The following is a 27,386-nucleotide window of genomic DNA, read 5'->3' on the forward strand; positions in this document are numbered from 1 at the left end:
TTTACGCACAGGACCTACCTCGAAATAGTAGTACATCTCACTCTACTGCAGTATCTTAGCAAGAAAACAAGCTTTTAATGCTCAAAACTGGACTGTGTGTGTGTTTATTTATTTTTTATTTTTTATTTTTTGCAGTGCAGCACATAAGCTCATTATTGTGGGGTTTGGTTCTTGTTATATGGTGTGTGTGGTGGTAAAACAAAGATAAAAATGTGTCTGTTCCAGCAGAGAACCAGTCGTGCTATCAACATTTTGACATTGCGCATGTACAAATACATTATAGGACAGTTTGTCCTGGTGGATTAAGGGTTAAAATAGTGCTGGTTTGCATATTGTGATATTGTTGCTTTTTCATTTTTAAATTCCAGGTGAAATCTGCCATTTATTGTCTCATATGAAGCTCTGAAGTCTGTTTTTATAAACCTGCACTTTCTTTTATGTTTGGCTGTGTTTTCTATGGTGCCATGCTTGCAGTGTGGTTCTATTGTCTTGGTCGCTTTGGACAGTGAAGCCTCTTCATATTCAGTCTTTAGGATGTTTGTTGTTTATTAAAATATTGTTTAATACAGGAGGGGAAATCTGCCTTAAAAATGAAGCTTTTATGATAGTAGCTCATTGAACATTCTGTGTTTTATGAGGGCCCGAAGTGTCCAGGCGCGGTCAAATGGAAACATGAACCCACAATAATATTAGCTTGGAACATGAACAAAATCTGCAATAGTGGCTTAATAACGTGCATGCATGTGTTTCTTTCTTTCTGTCGTTTGTATTAAAGGGCGTGTGTAAGTTTTTTTTTTTAAAGGTGACTTTGCAACCTTTTTAATCAAACATTGTGCAGTGAGAAAAAGATATATTCATAAAAATGCGACTATTATCAATTATTTGCGCCTCAAACATGTGACACAAACACACAGCTTTCACATTTAAGTGCTATTTGCTTCATATAAGTGTGTGACGAGAGCTTCCAGCAGTTTCCTCGTTATTTTCTTACTAATTTGACCTTACCTTATCACTGAAGGTGTGTCTTTTGCTATATATATATTTTTAAAGTGTAGAATGAGGGAGATGCATTGTGGTTAAAGTGACATAGGCTGGATAAAATTCTTCTTTTTTCTCCATGAATATATTCTGTTCTTGTTCAGGGAAGCAGGAAATATTGATTATCGCACATGTCATGTCTGTGAGCTTCTGCTAAATAAGTGAATGCTTCAGTTTTCTGCTCTGTTCTCTCTTGTTTGTTTGGGGAAAAAAAGCAGAGGAGAGTCTGGTTTGCTTTGCATGGAAGGGTTAATATATATATGTATATGTATATGATTTTTATTTTTTTTTAGAAAAACTTCAATGCTGGTAGCGCAGTCTGATTTTGTTTCTATGCAGACTATAAATCCCAGCAACTGGATCTATTTCATATTCACTTATAGCTCCCTCCCTCCATCCTCACACACACACACACACATATATATATACACACACCCCTCCTACTACTACTATAATAAATCGCATGCATTGTGCGCATGTGCCCTGTCCTTGAGTTCCTATAACCTATTTTTTTCCTCTGTATTTTCCTTGGTAGGATTGTCTTACACGTCACCAGCGCTCAGTACTATGGAGTACTACAAAAGGTGACGCGCAGAAGGAGGATTTGTGAATGGACGCCGTGATGTGTGCCAGCTCACAGATCAGAGGGCGGTGGGACCTCTGCAGATGCACCCTGATCCCCCTCCACCCCTACCCCGTACCCTCAGCACCCCCCTCCCTCCCTCCCTCCCTCCTCCCCCCGGTCACCATCCCTCCCCTCTAGATGAATGGGGGTCTCTAAGATATCAGCTCTGTCACCATGCAGGGGTCGGGACCAAAATCCTCCAGCTTCCTGTGCCTTTCAAAACCTGAAAAGCACGTCTCTCCTCCATTTGATGATCCTGTATGATTTTTTTTGTTGTTGTTGCGCTTTTGTGGGTCCCTGGAAGCTCGTTGCCCCCCCTGTTTTTTTTTCATCCCGGGTCAGCCAAGAGCATGGCGGCCGAATTAGAGACGATTAGAAACGGGTTTAATTGCGTGTAGTCCACACTGCAAAAAGTCAACTAGTCTTGGAATAAAATTGACCTTAAATAAAATTTAGGATTTTGATAAGGGAGTTCGGCCTGTTTACTATGCCCCATTGTTTCAGGGAAAGTACAATATGTTGAATTTAAGGGGGGGAAGTCAGTTTATATCACAAACAACAATTATTTGGCACATTTTGCGTCGAGATATGGAGATTTTTGCAGCATAATATACGAACTGCGTGCGTAAAAATGCATTAGTGATTAATTTTACTTGTTAAATCTTCATATCATCATATAGTTTATATGTAAAGCTACTTGTCATTCTTCTAAAAGTCATAACATGATAGAAAACTAAAGTTTGGCTTTTTATTTTTAGGCTAAACATGCGTGTTTCTATTGGTGAATCACCCTCCAGACATCAACCTTTACTCCTCTGTTTATTCATCAGACATCACTGTATGGAGATGATGTCTATATAATATTTTTTATTTTTTTTTTGCTGTGAATGTGTTTACAGAGAAATCCTCTGGAGTCGCCGAGCAGCGGACTTTGGGGCTGCTGAATTTTCTGGTTTCAGCCCTTTATAGGTTTTAATAACTCTTAATCCGTCTGATCGCTCTGGCGTAGATAAGTCTCATTTGAATTGGGATTGTTCTTAAGGAGCGGCTCGTATTTCTCCACAGAAGTCTCAAACAGAGCTTAGCAACAAAACAACTGCACCACCCTGAGCGCAATTAAGGCCTCAGCTAAATTAGATGAAGGCTAATTGAATGCAGCTGAGTTCCCATCAGCCAAACTCTTGAATGCTTCACTAATAGGAGAAAAACGTTCAGAGGAATGGCATTGTGTTTTTTTTTTCCTCCTCTCACGTTTAATATTTCTTAAAGTGTCAAAAAAAAGTGAATTTTCTTCCAGACGAAGCTGCAGCTCTTCTGTCTGAATCCACACCCTGTTGGAGAGGATTTTATTTTATTTTTATTTTTTATTTAAAGAGACACAAAACTAAGTGGAAAGTTTCTGTAGCTGTTTTTAATTGAGCTGTGTTAGATGTAGAAAAAAAAAACCCTGACCGATATAAAAACTTAGTGAAAATAACGATTCACGCTGTGACAATTCCACCAAATTTAATTCTGATTTCTGTCTCCAAGTCTCGCAGTGGAAAATACAGTTTTGTTTAAAAAAAAAAAAAAAAACAAACTCAGTGATTTGTGTATTCATCCTAAAACAGGATTAGTATGAGCCCTGAGAGTAAAACCTAAAACTGGATGGAGGAACACGAAGAGTCAGTTTGTTCAATTTCTCTTTTATTGTGAAATAAAGAACTTCACGGCGAGCTCAAGCTTTTAAAAAAATAAAACACTACATAAGATGCCCAAAAATAAATTAAAGTTACAATAATAAACACAAAAATGGAAAAGGGGATAAAAACTCATCGCTTTCATTTGAAAACGAATCTTTTTTTATTTTATTTTGAAATGATTTAAAGGTCTGAGAGAGGAGTTTTAAGCCTCTTTTCACAGCAGCCATTTTGACATGAAACAGTGCAGGTGTTTGCAATGATGTTAATTAAAGTTCTGCTCCATTTACTGCAGCAGAGACTTTCCAGCATTCGTGTTTAGTAAGAATGGCTGCTATATGTGACTTTAAGAATCAACGAGGAAGGATATAAAAGGTTTTTAAAAAGGAAAAAAGTTAATGGAGAAAGAGGCACACTAAAGTTCCCTCTTTCCTTTTTTTTTCTTTTTTCGCCAAAACAAATGCGTAAAAGTCATGAATGAGTTTTATTTTCTCATTTCCGGATGCATCAGGTAGATTTACAGTCCCAGTGAGTGATGCTCAACTGGTGTCAGGCCCTCACTGTCCCTCACGTTGACCTGCTGCTGCTGGAGAGTTTTCCAGCTGTTGCGCAGGACTTTACGTGTCCGGACGTCTTAACTTGTGACAGGAAAGAATGGACTGCACGTGTTGTCTATTTCCGTAAGGTTAATGGGTTTACATTCTCAGTTATACAGAACAAATAGGTTGCCATGCAACATGGGTGAGGGGGGGAGTTGAAAAGGAGGGGAACAAGAGGAGGGGGAATGAAAACGTGCCGCTGAACGCACCTCAAAGGAAACCTAATGTAACGTTAAGAGATGCGCAGCAGTCCACCTGATGTTCACCGACCACCACCACCGCCCCTCCCTCCATTTGACTCGGTGGCCTCTGAAGTTCTTGCACCACGATGCAACCTGTGCACCCAGGATGCTTTACGGGTTTGGGATCGTCCAAATGCCACATGCACCTGTCTCCAAGCTCCTGCGTTTACGAGGAAGGAGGAACAGGTGGAACGCACTTGCTGCAGAATAAACTCACATTTTTGTACACTAAGAGCAGGTTACTTGCTGCAGAATAAACTCACATTTTTGTACACTAAGAGCAGGTTCAAGCACGCAGGCAGGCCAGTGAAATAAACAGTCCAAATCTATTATATTTATATATATTCTTTAAAAAGCTCCTCATATGTAAATATTATGTAAATCATAGAAAAGGACTGAGTTTGCGATCACTGCATCTCTGCAAAGGTGCATTTCACCCATTTCCAAATGTATTCATCTTCAGTTTAAGCAGTAGATTCAAGCTGCGACCCTACAATCTGCAGCCTGACTGGATTATTATTATTTTTTTTTTTTGTACAATCCAGTTATGCTCATATCACAGCACAGACACGTTCCTGAAAGTGGACCAAAAAATCCATGATATGACATCCAGTCCCCCCCCATCACCCTCCTGTGTATTTCTGTTTCATTCCAAATGGGAGCAACAATCTCTGTTATGTCTCCGGGTCTAGCTTGCAACTTTAATTATAGTGGAAGGAGGTCAGTCATAAGCGGTTATTCGACCCCTCTCCCTGTGTGGCATCGCGCCCTTGCGCCGTTTAACTCGCCAAAATAGTGCTGGACTCCCCTGAAAGCACCATGTGCGACGGAGTCCCTTTCACCCCCTTGTTGCACCTGAGTTGTTTTTACCCCCCAGTCGCAGATATGTTGTGAATTTGTCACTTATCAGGGGGCACTCTGTCAAAGGCCATTTTAAGGCGCAATAACTTTCCCAGATGGATTTAGCCTGCCAACTTTTTGTGCATCTCTCAGCAGCGAGATGAATAGGCTGCATGCCTGTTGCTTCCCAGAAATGCCTCTTACGCCTACTAATGAAGACTAATTAAAACATGACAAACATCGACCTTTAGTGCATCCTAAACAGGGCTGCAAGCATGATTTGGATTATGCAAATGATTATGCATCTTTGACAATATTCAAGTAGGTGACATATGACATATTTCGTGCACGTGTGTGTGTGTGTGTGTGTTTGTGGACAGATCGGTTGTTTAAATCCGTGTGTGTGTGTGTGTGTGTGATTTCTGCCACACAACAGGTGTCTGTGCTATTGATTTTTTAGGATACACAGTCTGAATGATTGAAGGAGTGTTTTTCATATTTGATATTTTGATAAATATGTGTCTCATTTACACAGCTGAAGCCCCAAAACAGAGGAATCTAACAGAGCTAATCTTAAAATCACTGAGTAAATGTGTTGAATCCAAACTTCCAGAGCTTCCCCTCATATTTAATTCTTTGATTATTTATAGGAAACTAATCAAAGGGCATGATTGACATCTGGTGTACACGTTTAGCCCACTACTCTGTGAGTTTCCACAAAATGCAGAGTTATTTTGTTGTTGTTGTTGTTGTTGTTGCCTGCCTCTCAGGATAGATCATGCAATGGAAATGCTCACCTTGATTTATTCCATTACCTTTTATTCAGTTATTCTTATTACCCCACTCGATTTACAGAGTCTGATCTGGGCTGTAAGATGCACTGGGTGTGTTTAATTTACACTGGGAAGGATTTGTTTGGATGGCATGCATAATGTGCCATCACCTGAGGTTTATGCTGTCATTTTTATTATTGTCCTGCGGAAGGAAGAGGAGGAATCAACAGGAATGGCACACAAGGCTGAGCATGCTGACTGAACTGATAAATCCCACTGAGACGTGAACTGTTGTTTACACTGCTGGAGATGATGCCGAAAACACAGGGAGTGCAGGTAGTCCCTGTGTTTTTTATGTAGATGCTTTGCTTTTATTCATTTGATTTTCCTCGGATTTGACCTAAAGCACCGGAGGAATGACCACAAAAAACAAAATAATGGTATCAACAGCTTCTTAAATGAGTAAACGTGGAAAAGGTGTGGACGGATCATTTCATCCCAGACAGGGATGGCCTACGTGGAGAAGGCAGAGAGCAGCCTGAGACTGCCATTTGAATGGGATCTGAGAGGTAATTTGAGCTAAAATGGAGTCCACTTCTGAGCCACTCACTCAGCCCCCCCATGGCATCCACTGTAATTCATTATTCCTGGCCCGGCACTGGGAGAGGCAATGAGCGAAGGGCAGAGGACAGGAGTGGACCCAGCTCTGGTGTAATGAAGACTCAGTAGACCTAAACGACCCACACAGACCTGAGTGCGCACACACACACACACACAGCCTTTCATTATATATCAGAGAGCAGGACATTAATGCCACAGAAGACCTTTTGGCAGAGAAATAAGAGTGTGCAATGATTTTCTCCACACTCAATCCATTTCATTGACCTTTTCTATCATGCATGTGACTCTACCCACTCAGTTCAGTGTGAGATAAATATTCCAGGAATAATATCCCTTCCACCGTTTAATAAATTATCTTTTTAGAATCTGAATTTTTATGTTTATCAGTGGTCTTGGACAGGCTGTAAATAAAATCTGAGTTTTTTTAAAGAACAATATTTGATACGATTGTCTAAAGTTTTCTTCTTTCTGTGCAACATTTGCATTCTTGAACATGCATTAACCTCCATAAACACACTCTATCTGCCTGTTTTTTTGTCTAAACCTTAAGGAGATTTATGTTTTCTAAATCCAGTCTTCATAAAAGTAGATGCATGAACAAGTTAAACCCTTTTTGCATTGTAAGATCAGGCCCTGTAAGACATTACTGTTCCTTGTCCCTCCACTAGGGGTCCACAGATGTCATGGTAATAATGTCCAGACAAGCTGAGAGGATAAATACTGTCATCTGGTGGTAACAAAAGCAATCACTATTGAGCAGACAGCACTGTAATCTCTATTACACAGCACTCTCCAGAATGCCCCTTCTCCATCTCCATATTCAACGTGTTTCAACTTTTAAAACTAGATGTTAAGATTTAACTTTAGGTCCAGTCCAGGAGGGACACAGACATCTTGTCAAGAAAAAAAAAAAAAAAGCAACTGAGAGACTTTTAAATGTGAGTGACAGGCGGAGTGAGGTGACAGGAGAAGTCTGCAGCAGAGGCTTGTGTTCAGAGAGAGAGAGTCAGGCCACCTGTACGCACAGAGTCTGAGTAAGAGACTGCTGAAGGGCCCGAAGGTGAGTAGAAATGACTACAGACACGTTTTATAACAGATAACAGCTCATATTTATTCACAGTGTTGTGTTTTTGATTTCAGACTATTGAATGTTTATGTCTCTTTTTGTGTCTTTCTTTCTTTCCATGAAACATAAAGACATTAATTCATTGATTTATTTAGCTTTACAGCTGTACAGGATTATTGATGACCTGATGTTTTCTATTGTCTGCCGTGAAACCCAAAAAAAGAAAATGTAATAAAACATTTAAGCCGCAGAAAAAGTGAAAATGAAAATGGCTTCTCATTCTTAAACATGCAAATCAATCCTTTTCTGTAATTGGCTTGCCAGTAAGTTAAGTAAGACATGGCCACGTTAAGAAAAGTCTCAAAACAAACTGGGGAAAAGTTGCATTAAAGCCCCGAAAAGACACAATTATCTCAAGAAAGACTCCCCTTAAGTCGCACATACACAGTATTCAGTATCGGCCTGTTCCATCTCTTCATTAAAGCTAAATGACTTTCAAACACAATAAATATTCTAGGTGTTTTCTGCATCATTTTACACACAAAATGTATCCTGACATATTTGGTATCTTTGGGAACTTTGGGATCTCTACTAAAAATTTCAAATCTGATAGATCTGAACAATGTTTGGCCGCACAGCATGTGTTTGTACTGACTGACCCACCGGTGCTTTTACAGAGGGTAGATACTGTTCGAGTTTTAAGACTTGTTAAATGTTAACATCATTGTCTTCATGTTTACCGGCGGTTGACTCTCTGCAGCAAATTAGAGGGCTCTATAGAAGACATAATCAAAACACAAAAGGTGCTGCGAGGAGACGAAATTGAATGAGTGTAGCCTATAGATGGCTCAGATCAATAGATCAGATGGACCCGGGCTTGTCTCCTCGACAGAGAGAGGAAGACGGAGAGAGAGAGAGAGAGATAGAAAGAGAGAGAGAGAGGGGGGAGTTCTTTTGGCAATAAGGAGCCACTCTAATGGAGTCTTTCAGTTTGCTGTGGCTGGAAATGAAAGGAGGCTGAAGCCCGGCCAATTATTCTGCCTGAGAAGAGGAGGAGACTGAAAGAGGAGGGAGAGAAGGAGAAGAAGTGGCGTGTGGCGCTGGATCGTTGGCCTGTCAGACAGACAGACAAACCGATAGATAGATAGATAGATAGATAGATAGATAGATAGATAGATAGAGAGATGGCACATTCATAAATACATAGATGTATAGAGAGGCTCACAGAATGAGGGGTTTATTCAGAATAGCCCACAGATATTGGCCCCACTCCCAGAAATTTCCCCCAGTGCAAAAGGTTAACTGTCAGTCCCCCGCTAGGTATAAATAGAAGTCTGCCCTCCAGAAAGGCGTGTTTCAGAGAGAGGGGGTAGACAGAGCAGGGAGGGAGTGCGGGGGGGCAGTTCCTCATGATCCCAGTGACACACAGGGGGTAGGAGGGGGTAGTTTCAGGGGTTTTTGGGGAGGGTGAGTAGGGAGGGGTTTTACAGAGCAGAGAGAGGAAAGATGCAGCCGAAGACATTATAATGGCTCTGGAGACTGACAGAGACCCCGGACAAAAGACTGTCCTCATCTATTCAACTTGTCCGTGACAGCAGACACAACAAAATGCGGTCGTCAGCGCCACAGAAAGCTCCGGTGCAATTGAGCATTTGACACCCCCCCTCCTCCAAAAAAAAAACCAAACAAAAAAAATAAATGTAGAGGGCTATTGTTTTATTAAGGCTGTGGAGATGTGCAATTAGGCTAGTGTCTGGTAATCCAAGGCTGATTGAATGGTTGAAGCTCAGTTACATTACGTACGTCGGTGTCAGGTTTATGTAACTGGAAAGAGAAGCTAGATAGAGGTTATATGTGAAGTGCCATGAAGATAAATCTTATATTTACCTCTTCTAATAAACTAATTTTTACATCATTTAACCCAACCCCGTATGTGAGCGACGACTACACAAAGTTCTCCTTGTCAGGTGTTTTTTTATTTTTCACTTAAATCCATGGTAGCAAAAATGATACACACAGCTGAAATATCAGACACACAGAAACATCAAAACAAACACAGAAAAAATAAAAAAAAGGTGCTTCACCACCTCCAAAAAATAAAGCTTCCTCTTCAGTTTAGCACACCTGAATGTAAGCAGATTCGACCTGACGTGATCTGCCCTGAAAGAAGTATTTAAAAAAATAAATCAGGTTTCCTTCGATAATGCTACTAAAATGAGATTTGTTTTTTTTTTTGTTTGACACAATATATTTTCTTATGTCGTCTCTCTCTATGGTGAGAGTCATTGGTATTGACTCTAAAAGGCATGTAAGAAAAACAAAGATGTTATTGCTTTTTTTTTTTGAAGTATCCACACTGCATATACTTACAAGTTATATTTCTTTTTTTTTTTTAAGCCTTTGTCAGAAATAATAAATAAGGAAGAATAATCGGCTCATGAATACTCTGATTGCACTTAATCCTCTAGACCCCCAAACTCTAACTAACATACTGTAGGTCTAGTATGGTAATACCTGTCTGATTACATAGGCAAGCCATTATACATACAAGCAATAATGTCATTATGTTTGTACAAATGATAAAACTAAAAACTGTTATAGTGACAAAAGCACTACATTCTATAATACACAGGCAATCACAGATTGCAAATCTTAAGTAATAATAATGTCCTGCCCTCTCCTTCAAACCGGCGTATATTCCCAAACTACTAGCGCTAAGTTTTAAAAGGACACAGTTTGAAGTGGAAAACGTGTACAGTCGCACAGTAAAAATGTTCGTCTCCGTGGGAATCACAGGTCTGTTCTACCAAGACATTTAACACCTGGTCACAAAGGGGGAGAAGAAAAAAAAGAATCATCACTGGAAAGTGTTATACAAACTGTTTTGACATTAACCACAAATGCTGGCGAAAGTTGTTGTAGTATACTCCTGGTACATTCTCACTGCGGCGGCCTTCGTCACTCTGCTGATGATATAACAAACTAAAAGAAGGTGGCATGCTGGCATTTCTTTGCTTTGACGTCTTCTCCCTCCTCCCGATTAAACAATCTTTAGTTTGTCCGTCTGAAACTTACAAGAGACGAAACAAAGTCTCCGAGTAGCTATCCGGCAAGTCAAATGTTAAGCTTGTGCGGGTACTGCGATACTGTTCACAGGTGAATACGACTCATTCCCATTGAGGAACCAAAATCTTTTGCGGTTTCCGCCCAAAATGTGTGAACACTTGAAGTACATGTCATCATATATACGCAAGTGAATATCAGCCAGCGCGAACTGGCAGTTGGCACTCCTTTACATATTTCCTGTCTCTCTTCATTCCTCTGCTGTATCAACTTAGGTGAGAAGACTCATACCACGCTCATCTGTGGATAGGTTTCAGATTAGCTTTTTAAAGTTCAAATTAAACCAACAACAACAGATTCCGTAACCTTCGGCAAAGCCAGGCTAGCAGTTTCCCCCCGCTTCCAGTCTCTGTGCTAAGCTAAGCTAACGAGCTGATGGCCATAGGCGACTCTCAGCAAACTATTTCTCTCAAACTGGGAGGTGTCGTTCATTATCGAACATACATTACATTTGGTTTGGGGGAAGTAAAAAATAAATACTTAATTTGGTTCGACTGGGATCTCCCCTTTTGCCTCAGCGATGCAGCCGAGGCAGTTGAATACATTGCTATGCGAGAGTGAAGACACTCATGCAACATTTCCCTTTCATCATCATATTAAATTCAGGTTTAAAAAAACAAAAACAGACACCGTAGCACCCCTTCACGTTTCCTCTGGATACATCCACGCTAAAGAACACGCGCACACACACACACACACGCTTTCACTCCATCAACTGCAGAAAGATACATACTTCCAGCGTGAAAAATAAAATCTGTCACTTCAAAAACAACAACAACAAAAAGAGAAAAAAAAAGGCAAACCCCATCCTCCCGTCTAGTGTGAAGGAAGCCTTAATGCTCACGGAGTACAACAGAGGTGGGAGGGAGCGGTTGTTTGGCCACAAGGAGGTGCAGAGGACATGACACGTTATGAGGGGCTTCCCTTGACCCGCACTCTGTTATGAGAACAAAGGATGAAGTCAAAACAATGAGTCCTTTTTCTCCTGTTATTCTTCTCGTTCTCCACACAACTTGTCCATGTTTTCTTCTCCTGGTTTTCAAGGTTTCCGCCGTTCAGTCCATGTGGGGTTTCTCGACACCGCCCTGAGGGGGGGGAGACAGAAGAAGAAGCCCGGTGTTGATAACATATCAAATCGATCAATGTGATGCAGTATTTAGAAGAGCGGTTAGAGTATCTGTAGTTGCAAGTTACACAGTAGAGACAACAGCTTCTTTATTGGCTAAAAGTGAATCCTCGGCAAGTACTCAAGTAGATTTATGAACCGTCGTAAAGCGAGAGAAGTCCTTCAGCGAAATGTCACTCAGTCAATCTGCTGTTGTATGTTCTGGTGACTTTCAACAGCCTGGGGTGACTCATTTTTAAGTTGTGAGTCACACGTGAACACAACAGTTTCGGTTTGCTGTGAAAGATAAACTGTTGTCGCTTTAAGAACAAATCAGGACGACTTTAATGTTGTTGTTGGGTTTTTTTTTAAGGGAACTTTTACCTTTCAGTTCCCATTTTCCTCAAATGGGAACTAAACATTTTTTATAATAAAAAAGGAAGAAAAGTGTCGCTCACACAGCCGGAGAAAAATGCGTATTGCTTGCATATTTTAGCGGTCGCAAAACACTTGTAAATGTAATCAGATGTTTTGTGTACGGAACTGTGCGATCTTTCAAACTAAACATCCGACTGTGACTTCAAATAAGCTGGTAAAATTATTAGTCATTGAGCTTTAAAGCAGGTCTAATAAGTACAAGAGCTTTTATTCAGCGTGGTTAATGCTGCCAAACAGATTGTTTCACAGTAACGGTCTTTAATCCTTCATAAAAAAACATTTGAAAAAAAAAAACAAAAAAACAATTTCCAGTAAAAAGAGTCTCATGTTCTTCCTGATCCTTTTCATAAATGACTCACTGGGGCGAAAGAGAGGAAAAACAGAGAACAAAACCACGAGTGTAGACTTGTGCCAACATTCCTCAGGCCTCATCACAAACAAAAACAACAAGTAGCAAATGACCCTCTGGTCAGCCGAGTCCTGACTGGCTCTGTGTCTCGCCACGACTGTGAAAAACAACAGCCCTTAATCTGCTTTCACGCTTTCACTGAGTCAAACTGAGGGAGTGACGGGACTCTTACTTTACAGACAGAATGAGGTGAGGCTTCTGGGCACGAGCTTAATGAAGACATCAAAGCTGACTTGATGGGATAATTATGAAGGAAAGGGGGCGTCCAGTGCACGACTTTAAAACCATCCGACAATGTTATCGGCTGTCGCGGTTCAGCTGAATAATCGGAAATAAAGCATGTGTGGTGCAGGGGGGGAGTCCTTTTGAAGTCACAGCGGTTTACACAGATGCGGATGTTTGAAGGCTGATACTGGTGAACGTGCGGGGATATTTTGTGCCCATATGTCAGGCCAAAGCGTTCAAGACATCACACGGAATCACAGATATTTACCGCTGAATTAAAATCTTGGCAAACTATAAAAACACTCCACTGAAACCTGCAGGACTAAAAAGTGCTTTGGTAGCTCTTCAAAGAAAAGGAGGAGTTCACCCAGAAGCTAAAAGTGTGACAGTTTAACTTGTAACACGTTTAAAACTTTCAGCTAAGAAACTTAAATATTTGCTTTTTTTCCTGCTTATGAATGATAATTTGTACCACTGGGTCTCGGCTTTTGGGCGTTCGTGTTGTTCTTGAGACCTTGAGGGTGATTTTTGAGGAAATACTGATATAAATATTTCAGAGACAGTCAATTTTTCACCTTTCCATGAAGAAGTCATTCATCAGTCTATCTCTCCTATGGACAAAATCTTCAGTTTCAGGTAAACACAGGATGAGGTGAGTTTTTTTTAAAGGTTACAGACCCCATGATGCTGAGTAAACTTCATCCTCACCATGTTCATATATTTAACTTTTAACATTACATTATGAATGCTTGCAGATTTTACCATTGCAAGTTGCCGTCCGATGTTCCCCACGGTAACGCCACCTGAGAAGAATATGCACGGGAGCCAGGAGCGTACGTACAAGAAGTCTGGAGACGTATACCTGAAAGACAGAAACCATCTTATGATTATTCTTTATAATGTAGAGCAAGTTTAGTGATGCTGTTCTGTGGCTAATCGTGACCTCTGACCTCTTTGGAAGGGGTTAAAATAAACCACAATTCCCTCCAAAAGCTAAATGTCGTGTCACAGAATAAGAAACACATCGACTCTTGAAGACACATCTCTAAGAAGTGAAAGTATTATCATCTCCTCCCGTTCTTCCCTCCTTTTTTCTACCTTGTAAAATTAGCACAGGATGCAGCAGCTGCCTTTTGAACCTCATGCCGTGATCAACAGTCCCTTTCCTCAGCTGTGTATTTCTGATGTTGTGTCACTAAAGTCGGTAGGAGGGCGTGTTAATTGGGCTGCCGGAGACGATGGGGCTTCCCAAAATATAACTCAACTACCTCAAGTGTTTTCTATCACGTCTTTTTTTTTGATGGAAGTACCTCCAGCTACTTTATCTACTTCATTCACGCCAGGGTGGGGTTTATTCTCACAGCTTCATGAATAACAGTTAAGCCAGGTAACGTAGTATTTAGTTTGGGTGTGATCTGAAACCGAAGCACTCATGTATTGTTATTACAGAGGTGTGAGAACTTACTGGTAGACTCCATTGTAGACCAGCAGCTGTGTGAACACAGTAGCTAGGAAGGCGGTGGTGATGCCCAAACCAAGGCCGCTCCTGGACCGGTCAAATGTCCACCACAGGCCCAAGGACAGGGCGGCCAGTGTTAGGGAGAGCTGCACGGTGTTGTCGATGTTTAGTTTCTGTGTTACGAGGCAGTTAAGGACAAAGACAAACAGCATGACTCCAGCATGGGATTAGTCGTTACTCAAATATTTGCGGGACCCGCAAAGTCCACCATTCCTTAAGGGTAAATCAGGACATCCTGTTGCATTAGATACTGTGCAAACTAGAGACGCACAATGCATTTTCTCCATATCATATTTTGACTATGACTAAAGCCAAAATGAAAGACAACACTGACAAAACAATCCGTGTTTATGAATCTACAAGGTGAATTCTTTGGGAAAGGATACAACACTGGCGTGGTTGATACCGACGAACACCGCGATGCACCTCATGACGCTGGCCCACTCCCGCTTGAATTTGTGCGGCTCTCCCAAATGGCTGTCGAGGCAGGGGTACAGCAGGCCGACAACAGCTGTGAAAAAGAAGAAGCAAACAGACCCAAATTACACAAGATAAGCAGAAATTCTGGGAAACGCCAGCGGGCGAATCCTGTCATGGAGCTGCTGTGTGTGGGATTATTCTATTTGCAGAACATGTGCTTCCATAATTGGCGACTCATTTTAGGCACATGCGTACACTTAAACTGAATTTAAGATTTGTTGTTTTAATTTCTTTCTTTTAAGACTTTTAATGATCTTCTGAAGTAATTCCTGGTTTCATACCACCTCTTTATGTTTGTAGTCACTAAGAAGTCTATGGTAACGTCTTTAAATTGCTTGTTTAGTGCAAAGATATCCACCTTACCAAGGATTTTTTTTTGGCCTTTTCAAGCTTTATTTTGATAGAGACAGCTGAAGAGTGACAGGAATGCGGGGAGAGAGAGACGGGGAATGACATGTGGGAAAGAGCCACAGGTCGAATTCGAACCCTGGGCTTACGCAGCAAGGACTGAGCCGTCATACACGGGGCGGCTGCTCTACCAACTGAGCGAAACGCCGCCCCGTTTTTTCTTCTTACTGGTTTTATATGTTAGAAACTTAATATACTTTTTAACAAAGACCTTTTCCAGCAAAACCAACACACACCACAGCAGCAGCACCCATCACTGGTAACACCAAGTATTTCATGTCAAAACGGGCTGCTGTGAAAAAGATCAACTGGGTCGAGATAAAACACGCAACTTGTTGGCTCCAGTTGTAGGATTCATGATGGATATCACAACTTTCTAACATTTTAAAGACTTTTAATGAATTAATTTAAGTTAAAAAGGGTTCAGTGTGTTGTATTTAGTTGCATCTAGTAGACTAAATCGCTTCATTGCTTCATTTCTAGAGTCAGAATTTAGTTTGTCTGTTCTGGGCTACTGTAGAAACACGGTGTTTCAACATGGCGGCATCTATAAAAGAGGACCCGCTCCCACTCTGTAGACAAAAAAACAACAAAAAAAAGATTCTTATTTTAAGGTGATTATACATGTATGAATATTATCTTACACACTGCACCTTTTAATTTAAAGAAAGAGGTCACTGAGACTCAAGGAGATACTGAGCGTTCAAGCTTCTGTTTAAACAATGAAGATGTCAAACAAGCTCCTGCTTGACACGCCAGACATTAATAACTGACAGTCTAATGTCAACAGACAGTTGAGACCTGTCTACATGTTGTTATGTTTTCGTCCTGAGCTCACACCTCGTTTTCTCTTCTTCCTTGTTCCTGCTCTGAGAGAGAGAGAGAGAGAAAAAAAAAAATAGAAAAAAAAATTGGACCCGCCCCACTTTTAGCTCACCCGTTATGACACGGACCAATCAGAGCGCAGCTCACCTCGTGTCCTGGCTGTTGCAGCCAATCAGAGGCCGAGAATCACTACCATCTGTACATTTCTTTTTGTTTTTTTTCTCATAACTGTTTGACTGCCAGACAAAAAAAAAAACATCAAAGCCTGAGAGAGGAAGGATTGTATAATCAAAAACAAAACCCAGTGATGATTCATTACCACCTGATCATATAATAACAGTAATTTTCAACACAGTAACAGTAAAAGAAGGTGTTGTTTTATTGCATTTGATTGTTAAAAACAGCTCTATGTCACTGCCCGGTCTGGTGTGTTAGATAGTAACCCCACAAACATGATTTCAAGACTTTACGCGCCCATAAATGATTGGAAAATTATACTCCAGTGTCTTTTTATTCACTATAATTATGTCTATATATGGAAAAGTCTCCTGCACTGTAACCCCTCCCCTCTGTACATTCCTTTGTCCCAAACTTGGCGTCAAACTTCCAGATAACAGAGGTCAAACTCTCCTTCAAAACTTATCTATTACGCACTGATTAACACTTTTTTTACAGCCAGGTGTGTTGTTGGTTTTACTCACCGGCTCCTGTGCCGCAGCATGGAGGGATCCACCAGGCGGACGAAAACAAAGTTGTCATCACCTCCTCGGGGAACAGCGTGACATTTCTTTGTATCTGCAGCAAGTTGAGCACCAGGGCGAGGGACGCGCCGACGGTGAAGAGGACGAGACCCCTGCGGATGAGGTTGGCCGTCCGGACGTCGTGCAGAGAGCCGTATGCATTGCTGAGCACCGAGGTGATGATGGACATCATTTCTTCAGCTTTGGATGCTAACCAGTTCGCTCCAGATGAATGCTTAGTTTCAGCACTTGATGCACAGGAGCAGCTCCAGCAGTGGTCTTCTAGTCTGGGCATTTGGCACGTTTGCGCTTCGGAAGGAGGACAGACAAATGAGTACATGCAAGAGAGAGAGAGAGAGAGAGAAGTCAAATAAGTTGTGAGCCTTACCTTGATCTCCAGACGTCTTCAGTGCCTGGTCCAAATAGAAACCAACACTCCTGTTCATCCGCGCGTCTTCAAAATAATAATAATAATAAAGAAAAATCCTTGTTTTCCTGCTTAGAGCTGCAATCACGTTGTTTGTTCACATCGTCGTCACATGCATGCACACACACACATACAGTGCTGCTCCATTCCTCGGCACACACACACACACAGCTCATACCAGGGGCAAGAGCTTCCTCTGCAGAAAACAATCACAGCTGTGTCGGGTGAGAATCGGCAGCCAATCAGAGCGCGGCGGCTGATATGACGTGTGGCCACCCCACACCGCCCCCTCTGTCCGGAACAGACGCGCAAAAACCAGGAGGAGGCTTTGGAGAGCCCTGAAGTGAAAGTGGAAACAGAGAAGTGCTTTAAAAAAAAAAAAAAAAAAAAAAAAGAAGGTAGCAAAACATTTGCAACTCTCAGTTTGAAGAGCTTTACACCTAATAGATATTATGAGAATGTAGGGCTGCAAAACACAACAAAAACACCACAATAAACTCAGTATTGACATCCAAAGCTTGCAGTAGAGATCCATATTCTATAAAAAGAAGTGTTTACCAAGCTTAAACGCCCTTCCTCAACGTCCTGTGACTATCCCAGCAGGCTGCACCTATGCAAACTACTCCCAATCTCATGCACAGCTACCTTTTATATAAGCAAGCCTTTGGGAATGGGATGAGTGACAACCCTTTTTTTCTGTTGTTGGTAAAGTTTATTGAACTTTAGGTCAGGTTAGAGGATGTGGGTCTGCAGGGAATGCACGTAGGGGGCCCCCCGCACGTCAGTCAATGATAATGTGAATGGATTGGGTTCAACGCCCGGATGACATAGTCTTTCAAGGACCGACAATAACATGGAAACATGTTTTGCAAGAACTTGTGTGTATGTAGGACATTGCGATAACAAGCCTCCACCCACCCCAAAAACATACATCTGTACGTGCATGCTGTGCCTGAGGACATGCATAGGGGGACGTAGTTAAAAACATAGTTTTGAAGACATTTTTATGAGATTAAACTGTACTGCGAGAGAGTGAGAGATATTTAACTGTCAAAAAAAAAGTCGCAGACTAAGTCAGATTTCTTGAATTTTAGCTGCTGGCACTTTGTAAAAAGAAATGCCGTGGATGAATCATCTTTTTCATGCAAATTTGCTCGGGAAAATTAAATGATGCTTCATGACCAAAAGCAAATTCGGTAAACAAAAAAACACAGAGCATATCAATCAGATAGCATTCCCTTTCAATTAGCTTTAATTAAAAACCTTTTTTTTTTCTTTTTTTTTTTGGTGTAATTATCTGTGGCGCTCATGTCCCAGGGCATTGTATTCATTGTTTTCTTGGCAATTATGTGGCGCTAAAATGCAGAACTAAAAATGAGTTCTGCACCAAATGAGGGTGCAATGTGGGGAACTGGTTTTCTGGTTGTCACCCAGTGTTCGGCTTCAAAGCCTGAAACACAACTGCTGAATTTATCTTTCCTTTTTTATGGCTGATTTGTTGTGCCATGTGGAGGAAAACAATGCCCCAATTACTGGGAATTTAAAAAAAAACTATAACTATATTTATGAATATAGTTATGGAAACATTGCAAGCACACCAGAGACTTTTAACCATGCTCGCAGCATAATTTAAACGCCAGTTTTTCTGTTGGGTTTGATGGATTGCCATGAAATGTTTGAATAAATGACTAAATCCTAATGACTTTGGCAGTCCCCTGACTTTCCTTCTAGCGCCACAGCAGGGCAAAGCTCATTATCTAATGGACTGGCACAAAATCCAGCACAGACATTCATGGTCCCAACATGATGTATCCTAATGACTTTTGTTGTAGTTGTGGCTATGAAGGATTGTTTAATTCATGCATGTACATGGAAGTTACCCTATGAGGCTGCTGAGGCCTTCATACTTTGCATGCTTTAAGTTGGAGTTGCCTGGAGTTAAAGATAAAATGGGACCTTGGAGTTGGTCCAGACTTTTCTGATAATATTAGAAATGACATTGACCAAGAGCTGCCCACTTTGTTCCCAGGTGGTGTGATCCTACAGGACTGTACTGCCTTAAAGCTGTGTGAAATGCAACAGCGTTGAAGCCTCTTTGACTGTGGCCATGCAAATATTATGTACCAAGATCTTTTCTGTTAACACATCTGTGCTATGATAAACTTATATATTCAAGAAGGACTCATCAAGTTTATCCTTCTGTTCAAAAGTGAAGTTTGACCAGTTTTTTTCACGTCAAATGTCTAAAATTTGGCACACTGCACAATGATTAGAATATGTTATGTTATGCTAACATGCCAAGCTAAACATAGTAAACATTACACTTGCTTTGCATGAGCATGTTAGCATTCTGGTGCTAGCATTTAGCTCAAAGCACGTTGTGTCCAAGGCTACAAACAGTGATTGCAAATGTGGTGGAGGGGAAAGCTACTTTTGAAGTTACTGACCATGTCGTCACACAAAAGATGAAGCTAAAGCAGCTTTTTGTTGTTCGTTTTACATATGGATAGCTGGTATTACAGTTTCCAGACTGCACATTCAAATTTACTGAGTTTAAATTGGTTCCACATCGATAGAACGAGAAAATGCCATTCCTAAAATTGCAGCGATAACTGAATGGTTAAATATAAATGTCACAGCTGCACTCCGCTGGAGCTGTTTCACCATTTTGTGCCAAACAAGTCAAGCATGAAAGTAAATTGAGGGTTGTAAAAGTTTGCATTTGTCCCCGTCTCATTTCTGAGTGCTTAGATTCATGTTGGTGTGTGCAGAAGGCTTGAACAAATACAGCATGTCTTATTGGATGAGAAGAAATTCCACTTTTTAATAATCTGAACAGGTTTCTTTTTCTTCCTCACTCATTTCATAGCTTTTTTTGGATATAATGGCATACATCCTGACCTCTTTACAAACATGCCGTTGTGGTCCTAAACCAACATTCAGACGCATTTACTTTGCTGCAACCCATAGATAATGACATCAGTCATATCATAATTTCAGTGAGCCATGTGGGTAACACAGATAAATCGCCACAGCCTTACAGTTTCACAAAAGGGGAAAGGAGGTCAAAATAAGAAGGCTGCACCTACGGGGAGCTCCTCAAGGCCTCAAAGTACTACACCACCCCTAGTTATCCAGCAGTAGTATTTTTCTCTGCCTCAGGATAAAATGAGTTTGTTGAAGGCTTGTCTCTGGGAAGGAGTGTGTGTACGTTCCCCAAATGAATAAGTTTCTCTCTGTGTAATTCTTGGCAATCCAGGTGCCTGAGGATAAAAGCCTACAGCAGTGTGTGTCAGGAAAAGGGGTGTCGGTGTGTGTAAATCTTTGCTTGAGTGTGTATGTGTTAATCTATCAAAAAAACCTGTGTGTGTGTGACCTGAGACAGCTTCCACGCGAGAACACACATAAAATATCTTATTGATTAAAGAAAGAAAACATGTTTAACAGCCAAAAATCCTGCGGGATTCCTAATTCCGCTTCTAGTGCCTCTATTGACAGTAACATGTGCGTTAATGTAGAAGCTGAAATCACAAGTCATATGTTGGCTAATGCGGGGCCATAATAACCATGACAATTACATATAGGAAATAGCTCCTAGCAACCGGCGCTGGTGTTGAGGAGGTCTCAGGCACATGAGAAGATAAAGCAGGATGCTACGACACTTCAAATGAATAGCAGATCAAGCGTGTCATAGATTATGCTGTTAGACTGGGAGGGATTCAATTATAGCTAAAGGAAAAGCCTGCTGGAACAGCTGGTAAATTGATCTATCAAACTCAAGCTTGACAATTTTCTTTCCTCAGTCCTGTGTGAAATTATGAAGGGAAACATCCTAATCCATCCTCTCGGATAGTTCATTACGTTTCAGCTTCATTCTGTTTATTCCTTCTAGTTCTGGTGTCAAAATCATTTTATTTACTCCTCTCTAAGTGCTAGGGTACTGCATATTTAGAAAACCTGTTAATAAAGATGGTATTTTCATGTACAAACAGGTCATTTCTATAAATTTTTACCACTAGGTTAACAATCCTCATGCTCAAAATTCTTATCTTCTTTCTCCTTTTTCCAATACCACTGCCTCCGTGCTTTCTGGGTACCCTGGATACACACAACCTTTTCAGTAGTTCGCTCTCCCTGTGCCATGAAAGATGAAAGGGGATTCTGGGGTATAGAGTGTATCAAGCAGCTTAACAAAGGGTGCCATAAAGGCCCTGACTCTACAGCCTGAGGGCGTGGCACCAGGATGCAATCTCCCAGCCCCTTTGTTCTTTACCGTTCAGCTCCAAAATTGTTTCAGAGCAGCTCACCTTTTTTTTTCATGGCCAGATCCTACATTTACTCCTGAACAGCATGCTTATTTTCTGGGTGTATCACACTGTAACAGAAAGAACATGGGGGTGATACACACATATCCTGAATTAGAGCCACAAGACAAACAAACTCTGCTATGCCATTGACTTTTATTCAAGGTTATTGTTAAAAGGAGTTTTGTCAATTATGCTCATTCATTGTTACATGCTGGCTCTCAAAGGGAAAGGAAGCAACATAAAACCAGGTGTTCTTGGTTTTAAATGAAATTCAGATTTTAAACAAAAGGAGGTGAGGTACTGTTAGGGAACCAAGGACGAGCGCATGCTGCTATAACAAAAGGAGAACTCTCTAAAAAAAACAGATCCAGGATCTAAATGAAATCAAAACAGGAATAAAAAACCTCGCTATCCACCCCTAAAACTAGTGACTCGAACAGAAATGATCTCTAAATGTGTGTGTAAATCAGTCGCAACAAACTAAACCTAGCCTAGTTCCAGTAACAAACGAAAACCTTCACAAAAGACACATTAACACCAGTTAACATACACAATATAGTTCACAACGAGTCGACTCCACACAATAACCACAAACCGCCTCGACTGCCAGGCGGTTTCGGTTTAAATAATGGTCCATCTTTAGATTGGATTCCTCGGTTTGGACGGTCGGGCCAGGTGAAGCTCCAATCCAGATTCTCTGGTCTTCCAAGAAGCATTGACAAAGGTGGCCACGCCTTCTTCAGTTGGGGCCAATGAGGGGTCAGCGACCATACACCTGGGCATAGTCAAAAAAACACATATATGGCGTCCGTAACATCCATATTTCTTGCTGAGAGTTAAACAAGAAGATTAAAACCCTTTATGTAGCAACAATGTGTACATTTTAGTAGTCTGTTACCTTTGGACAAAGCTAGGCTAGCTATTCCCCCCCGTTTCCAGTCTTTATGCTAAGCTAAGCTAAACAGCTGTTGGCTGTAGAGTGGTTTCAATCGTCTCATCTAACTCTCAGCAAAAAAAGCTAATAAGCGTCGCTCCTGAAATGTGGAACTATTCCTTTAAGTCGATGTACAGTCACTGTGTTTCTGTTATGAGAAACTGCCTGCTGCTCTTATCATCAGTGAGCGTTCCTCGTGCTAAGATTATTGCTGCCATTGACCTTTTAATACCCATTTCACTGTAAAGGAAACACTTGAGGTATTTATCTTTGAAGGAAATTGCACCAAGGTGATAAACACTGTATGCATGGATGGGTGGTGGCTGTTTTTTTGTGCTTCACTAAACACCACAAACTCAAACCCTGACCGTAAATAACACAAAATCCGAGCGCTACTATTTTGTTGCAGGGCTATTGTATTGGTCTGCTTTAGATTACAGCATGTGTGATAGTGTTCCCGCCAGCCTGTATATGTGGCATATTTACACAAAAGCTCTATTCAAGTCAGCTACACTAGAAGAGCCCATGAACAGCAAGGTTCCAGCAGCCAATCAGAAACCTAAAGTGTTCCCGGCTGTCTGCTCAGGTGTCATTCTGGACCAATCACAGCCGCTCCCTCGGTGGGTACATTCGTGTGTGAGAGGCACTAAAAGAGAGAGAGAGAGAGACAAAAAGAAAGATAGTGAGGGCAATAGAGAGTGTTTGTTTAAAGTCACACAGTGCTCTTTAAATAAATGTTACCTCATGTTATTTTTCTGCAGCATTGCACCAAGGCGTATCATCTGGTATCATTTGATATCTTTCCAAGCTGAACAGCAGAGAGTAATGATTATATAGACAAATATTAGAGCTGTGTCACAGACAGTGAATAATAGGACAACTCACCATGACGGCACCCATCAATGCTGACTCTACTGGGATTTCAGTGCATGACTAAAAGCTGATAAAAACTAATTTGGGTGGAAATGTCTACAGCAAAAACTTAGGCATTAACTCCAAAACTCCAGAAAGAGTTACTCATTATTATCAAGGGACACAGTTTTTTTTGTTTGTTTGTTTGTTTTTACATTGACTTTAATGGCAAATGCAATCAAAAGCATAATTTAAATACTTTCAATTTAAAGGAATAATTTACATCTTTTGGGGATATATACGCTAAATTGCTTTTTTGCCGAGAGTTAGATGAGAAGATTTATAGCATTCACTTTTATTTATGCTGAATATGAAACTACAACCAGCTGTTGGTTAGCGTAGCTTAGCATTAAGACTGGAAACAGGTGGAAACAGCTAGCCTGGCTTTGTCCAATGTTAAACAAAATCTGACTACCAGCCCGTGTAAAGCTCAGTATTTATCACGTTATGTCTTGTTTGCTTATACATAAAAAAGCTAAATGATCCGGCTGCTAAATATTTACTGTACAAATATCACCATAAATTATATATTTCATTTGTTCTTTATTAATTTAACAATATGAAACATGTTCATTTGTAAACTTTTGAAGTGAACCACACTTTGTGCTAAGCTAAGCAAATAAATACATTTCTCAAAAATGTTAAACTATTCCTTTAACAGTCCAAAATAAACACAAAGATAATTGCATTTAAGGCTTAGTTTCGTCTTAAACATAAGTATAATAGTCAATACTTCTGTTGAAGCTGTTAGGCCGGTTATATTAAATAAGAATGGCATGTTTACAGTCATTCTCTTTGCCATGCACCTTTCACAGACCATTACTTTCGATCACACCACCTTAACCTGAGGCAACCTTTTCCTGAGCTGTCTCTGGCTATAGCTTAATGTTTAACATAGTGGCCTCATATCAGGGGAAGTGCTTGAACAGCCTATTGCCAAAGAGGATTAGTGTTGGAAAAAAAGTATGTAAAAGTTAAAAAGTAAACTGGCCTTGTTTACTGTTTTCAGACGATTTCCAATGGGCCCTGTTATTTGCAGAAAAACCGACATCATTCTGCACTGTCTGGATAAGATGTGACATGAGGTGAGAGCTGTTATTGTGAGGATTTTAGTATCTTCACTGTGTAACACACCAAAACTAAACAAATAAAACTTAAACAAAACAGTTAAAGTGGTGATTTTTGGAACATTTCTAAACGCAACACAAATATCCTTTTGTTTTCTAAGTTCACAGAGAAAAATCAGTAGATGAATTCAAACCCACTGTCTCACAGTCCAGTTAGTTAGATTTGGTTTGATTGTGCCACATCCAACAGCTAAAGACTCACTGACATCATGTGATTATGGAAATCACAGGATTGGCTGGAGATTTGAACAGTGTGTCCCGCACTAACTGTCCTACCATTGTCCTTGTTGTCCTGCCCCTGCACTTGTCACAGATGAAGCCTTGATGCATCGCAAGCATGTGATTTTCTTTTGTTTTAAATGGTTTCTTCAGCCTTGCATCACAACACTGCGAGTCCACTCCACGGGGGGGCAGATCACGAGACGACCATATTTTAAGGTTAATCACAAAGCATAAAAGATACTCTCCAATAGTATGCTTTGACAAATCATATTTTCGGAAGGACACTGTGAGCACTGAATAAAAACCAAATATTGATTTGGAAAGCAGAAAAGCTGAAAATAGTACCAGTTTCTGGTTGTGGAAGAGCAATTTGTTTGGATGGAGAAGGTCGAGTGATTGTGGCTCAAACAGCTCACTCACTAGATAGATGTGCTCAAAGATGATACTACTATCGTCATAGCTGAAAGCAATAGTTGCAATAACACTGTAAAATAAACTGAATTGGGTTCATTATCTTTCAATATAATATAATATCGACACACAGCATACTGGAAACTTTCATTACTTGTATAAATATCATAAAATGTCATATTTAATGTGTAATAAAAGCTATTAATGTAACAAGTTACTTGATAATACAGCACTCACACTTTTTATTAGTTGAACTAGTTATGTTATCACTACCTGCAGTGTTCCTATCTATACGTACAGGTTGTTATTGTACTTTTTTTATTTTTATCTCTGATAAAGGGCAGGAGTTATTGCAGGGTTAATATTGGACAGAGGCAGGCAGCCTGCATTACTGATCTATTATCTCTGATAGGTTCGGATAGTGCTGGAGCATGTGCTGCTTTATCTATAAAGATAAAAGAAAAAAACACACACACACAAGACTTTATCTGGGAAAGAAAGTCCCAGACACTGCAGGATATGACATTTAATGACAGTTTTTAATCACTGAAATGTTTTGAAGCTTTGTTTGACACCACATGTAGTTGTTCAGTCTCCTCCTAGTGGTGGAATCAAGTGAGGCACAGAGCAAGAACAACCAGCAGATGGCACCCACATAACATTATTCTAGCTCTGTTTTCAAGATTTTTCAGGCCACATAATCCACTTTGAGTCTGTGAAAATCACATGTTCACATACCTGTTCCAGACTGGGCGGGTGCATCAGTTTCTGAGCATTCACTCAGAATTAAGTCAGGTAATGTACGTCCTTTTCATCATTCGTCCTTCATTGCTTCATTGTCTTGTGCGAGAATTCATAAAAGAAACTTTTAAACTTTTGACACACCACTGCAAACTTTTTGAGACTGACAGACATCTAACGCACAAGATGATTAAATGTTTGTACGCTTCCTGCTGTGCCATGAATAGGAAATTAGAGAAAAATGTCTCTTGTTGTTTATAATTGTATGTGGAAACAGTAATCTTCCGTTTTGAGCTGAGATCTTCCTCAGCTCATTTTAAAGATAGAGGCATTTGTCGATAAGTGCTCATCTGGTGTCTCGAAGTGGATCAGACAAAAGTGTCTCGATACCAGCGCTGCCTCCAGAGTGCATATTACCAAGCATATGTTGTCCACTGTTATTGTGAGACTTAAACCTTAGTAGCATGTAATACTAACTCCATGTGTCACATTGAAATATGATGTGTCCATTTTCCCTCTTGAAGTTGTGCGGCAACAATCGTGCTGTTGTTGCAGGAGCAGGTAAATTGTTTTCTACTTAGTCTGTCATTATCATCCCTTTAAAGGTAATTGTTCCCCGTAGGTCCATTGCAGTTGGCGGTTTACAGGCCACTTTTAAATCATGAAACAAGCGAAATGCTAATGGGCGCAGGCTATCCAATAATTGCAGGCAATTATTTACGAAAGTTCCCTTTTCATCTAATTGCAGATAATGAAATCATGAGATAGTGAAACAAAGATGATAATTTCAGTGAATATACATATCAAAAACCCTACTTTGACTGTCAAGTGGGTCTGCTTGACGTCACCACACACTGAGTAGAAAAATATCCCATCTCAACATTACCAGACCGCAATGAATATCACTTATGAGCGTCTAAAATCTAAGGTATTTTTTGTATTTTCTGTGTTACATAAAACCTGACATGGCATCTATAGAAACTCATTTACATGTTCATGCTGGGCAAAAAACATTTCCACAGCTTCACGTTTTCTTTTATGTTAAAGTCACACCGTGCCACACTGCAGCGCGACCCTGTGAGTCGAGCCGAGGACAATCTCTTTTGGTTCGTAAAGCCCTGAAGGTGGAATCTGGATCCGACAAGTTAAATAGAGGGTCAGGTGTGTTACGTTGAAGGGCATCTGAATGTACATTAGGAGAAATGTACCAGTGTAGGCTCACAGGGTTGTTGCATTATGTGTCACTAATAACACTAATAAGATGAGCTGAGAAATGTCATCAATGTCACATACGAGAGGACATATCATTAGTGCCTGAGACAGAATAAGGCTTGAGGAAATGAGTGATGCTGCTTTAATAGATTAAAAAGGAGTAAGGACGATTATGTTCTAATCAACTCAGAGGTTATTAAACGATCAGGGAAATTAAATGTGTTCAGGAAAAATTGAAAATTGAAAATAAAAAGGTTCTGCAGGATTCTAATAGTCTATTAATTAAAATAGGATCATTTCACTCAGAGGTTTGACAATAATACTTTGTAGCTGGAATA

At 40.4% G+C, this 27,386-nt stretch overlaps 1 protein-coding gene and 1 long non-coding RNA gene across 2 annotated transcripts; one reads left to right on the forward strand and one right to left on the reverse strand.

Annotated features, from left to right (window-relative positions):
* Positions 1 to 1,774: 1,774 nt before the first annotated feature.
* On the forward strand, positions 1,775 to 11,384 carry LOC113744457 (uncharacterized). Its single transcript, XR_003461548.1, has 2 exons — positions 1,775 to 4,421; positions 4,468 to 11,384. It is a non-coding gene; the product is annotated as an uncharacterized LOC113744457 (long non-coding RNA).
* Positions 9,708 to 18,166, reverse strand: insig1 (insulin induced gene 1). Its single transcript, XM_010740880.3, has 7 exons — positions 17,741 to 18,166; positions 17,144 to 17,520; positions 16,717 to 17,064; positions 14,689 to 14,813; positions 14,249 to 14,415; positions 13,546 to 13,645; positions 9,708 to 11,691 (listed from the first exon to the last, which is right to left on the reverse strand). The coding sequence occupies exons 2-7, from the start codon at positions 17,199 to 17,201 to the stop codon at positions 11,662 to 11,664; spliced, it is 828 nt and encodes a 275-aa protein (XP_010739182.3). The 5' UTR covers positions 17,202 to 17,520; positions 17,741 to 18,166; the 3' UTR covers positions 9,708 to 11,661.
* Positions 18,167 to 27,386: the final 9,220 nt, after the last annotated feature.

The sequence above is a fragment of the Larimichthys crocea genome, chromosome XXIII, assembly GCF_000972845.2.
Source record: "Larimichthys crocea isolate SSNF chromosome XXIII, L_crocea_2.0, whole genome shotgun sequence".
NCBI lineage: Eukaryota > Metazoa > Chordata > Actinopteri > Sciaenidae > Larimichthys > Larimichthys crocea.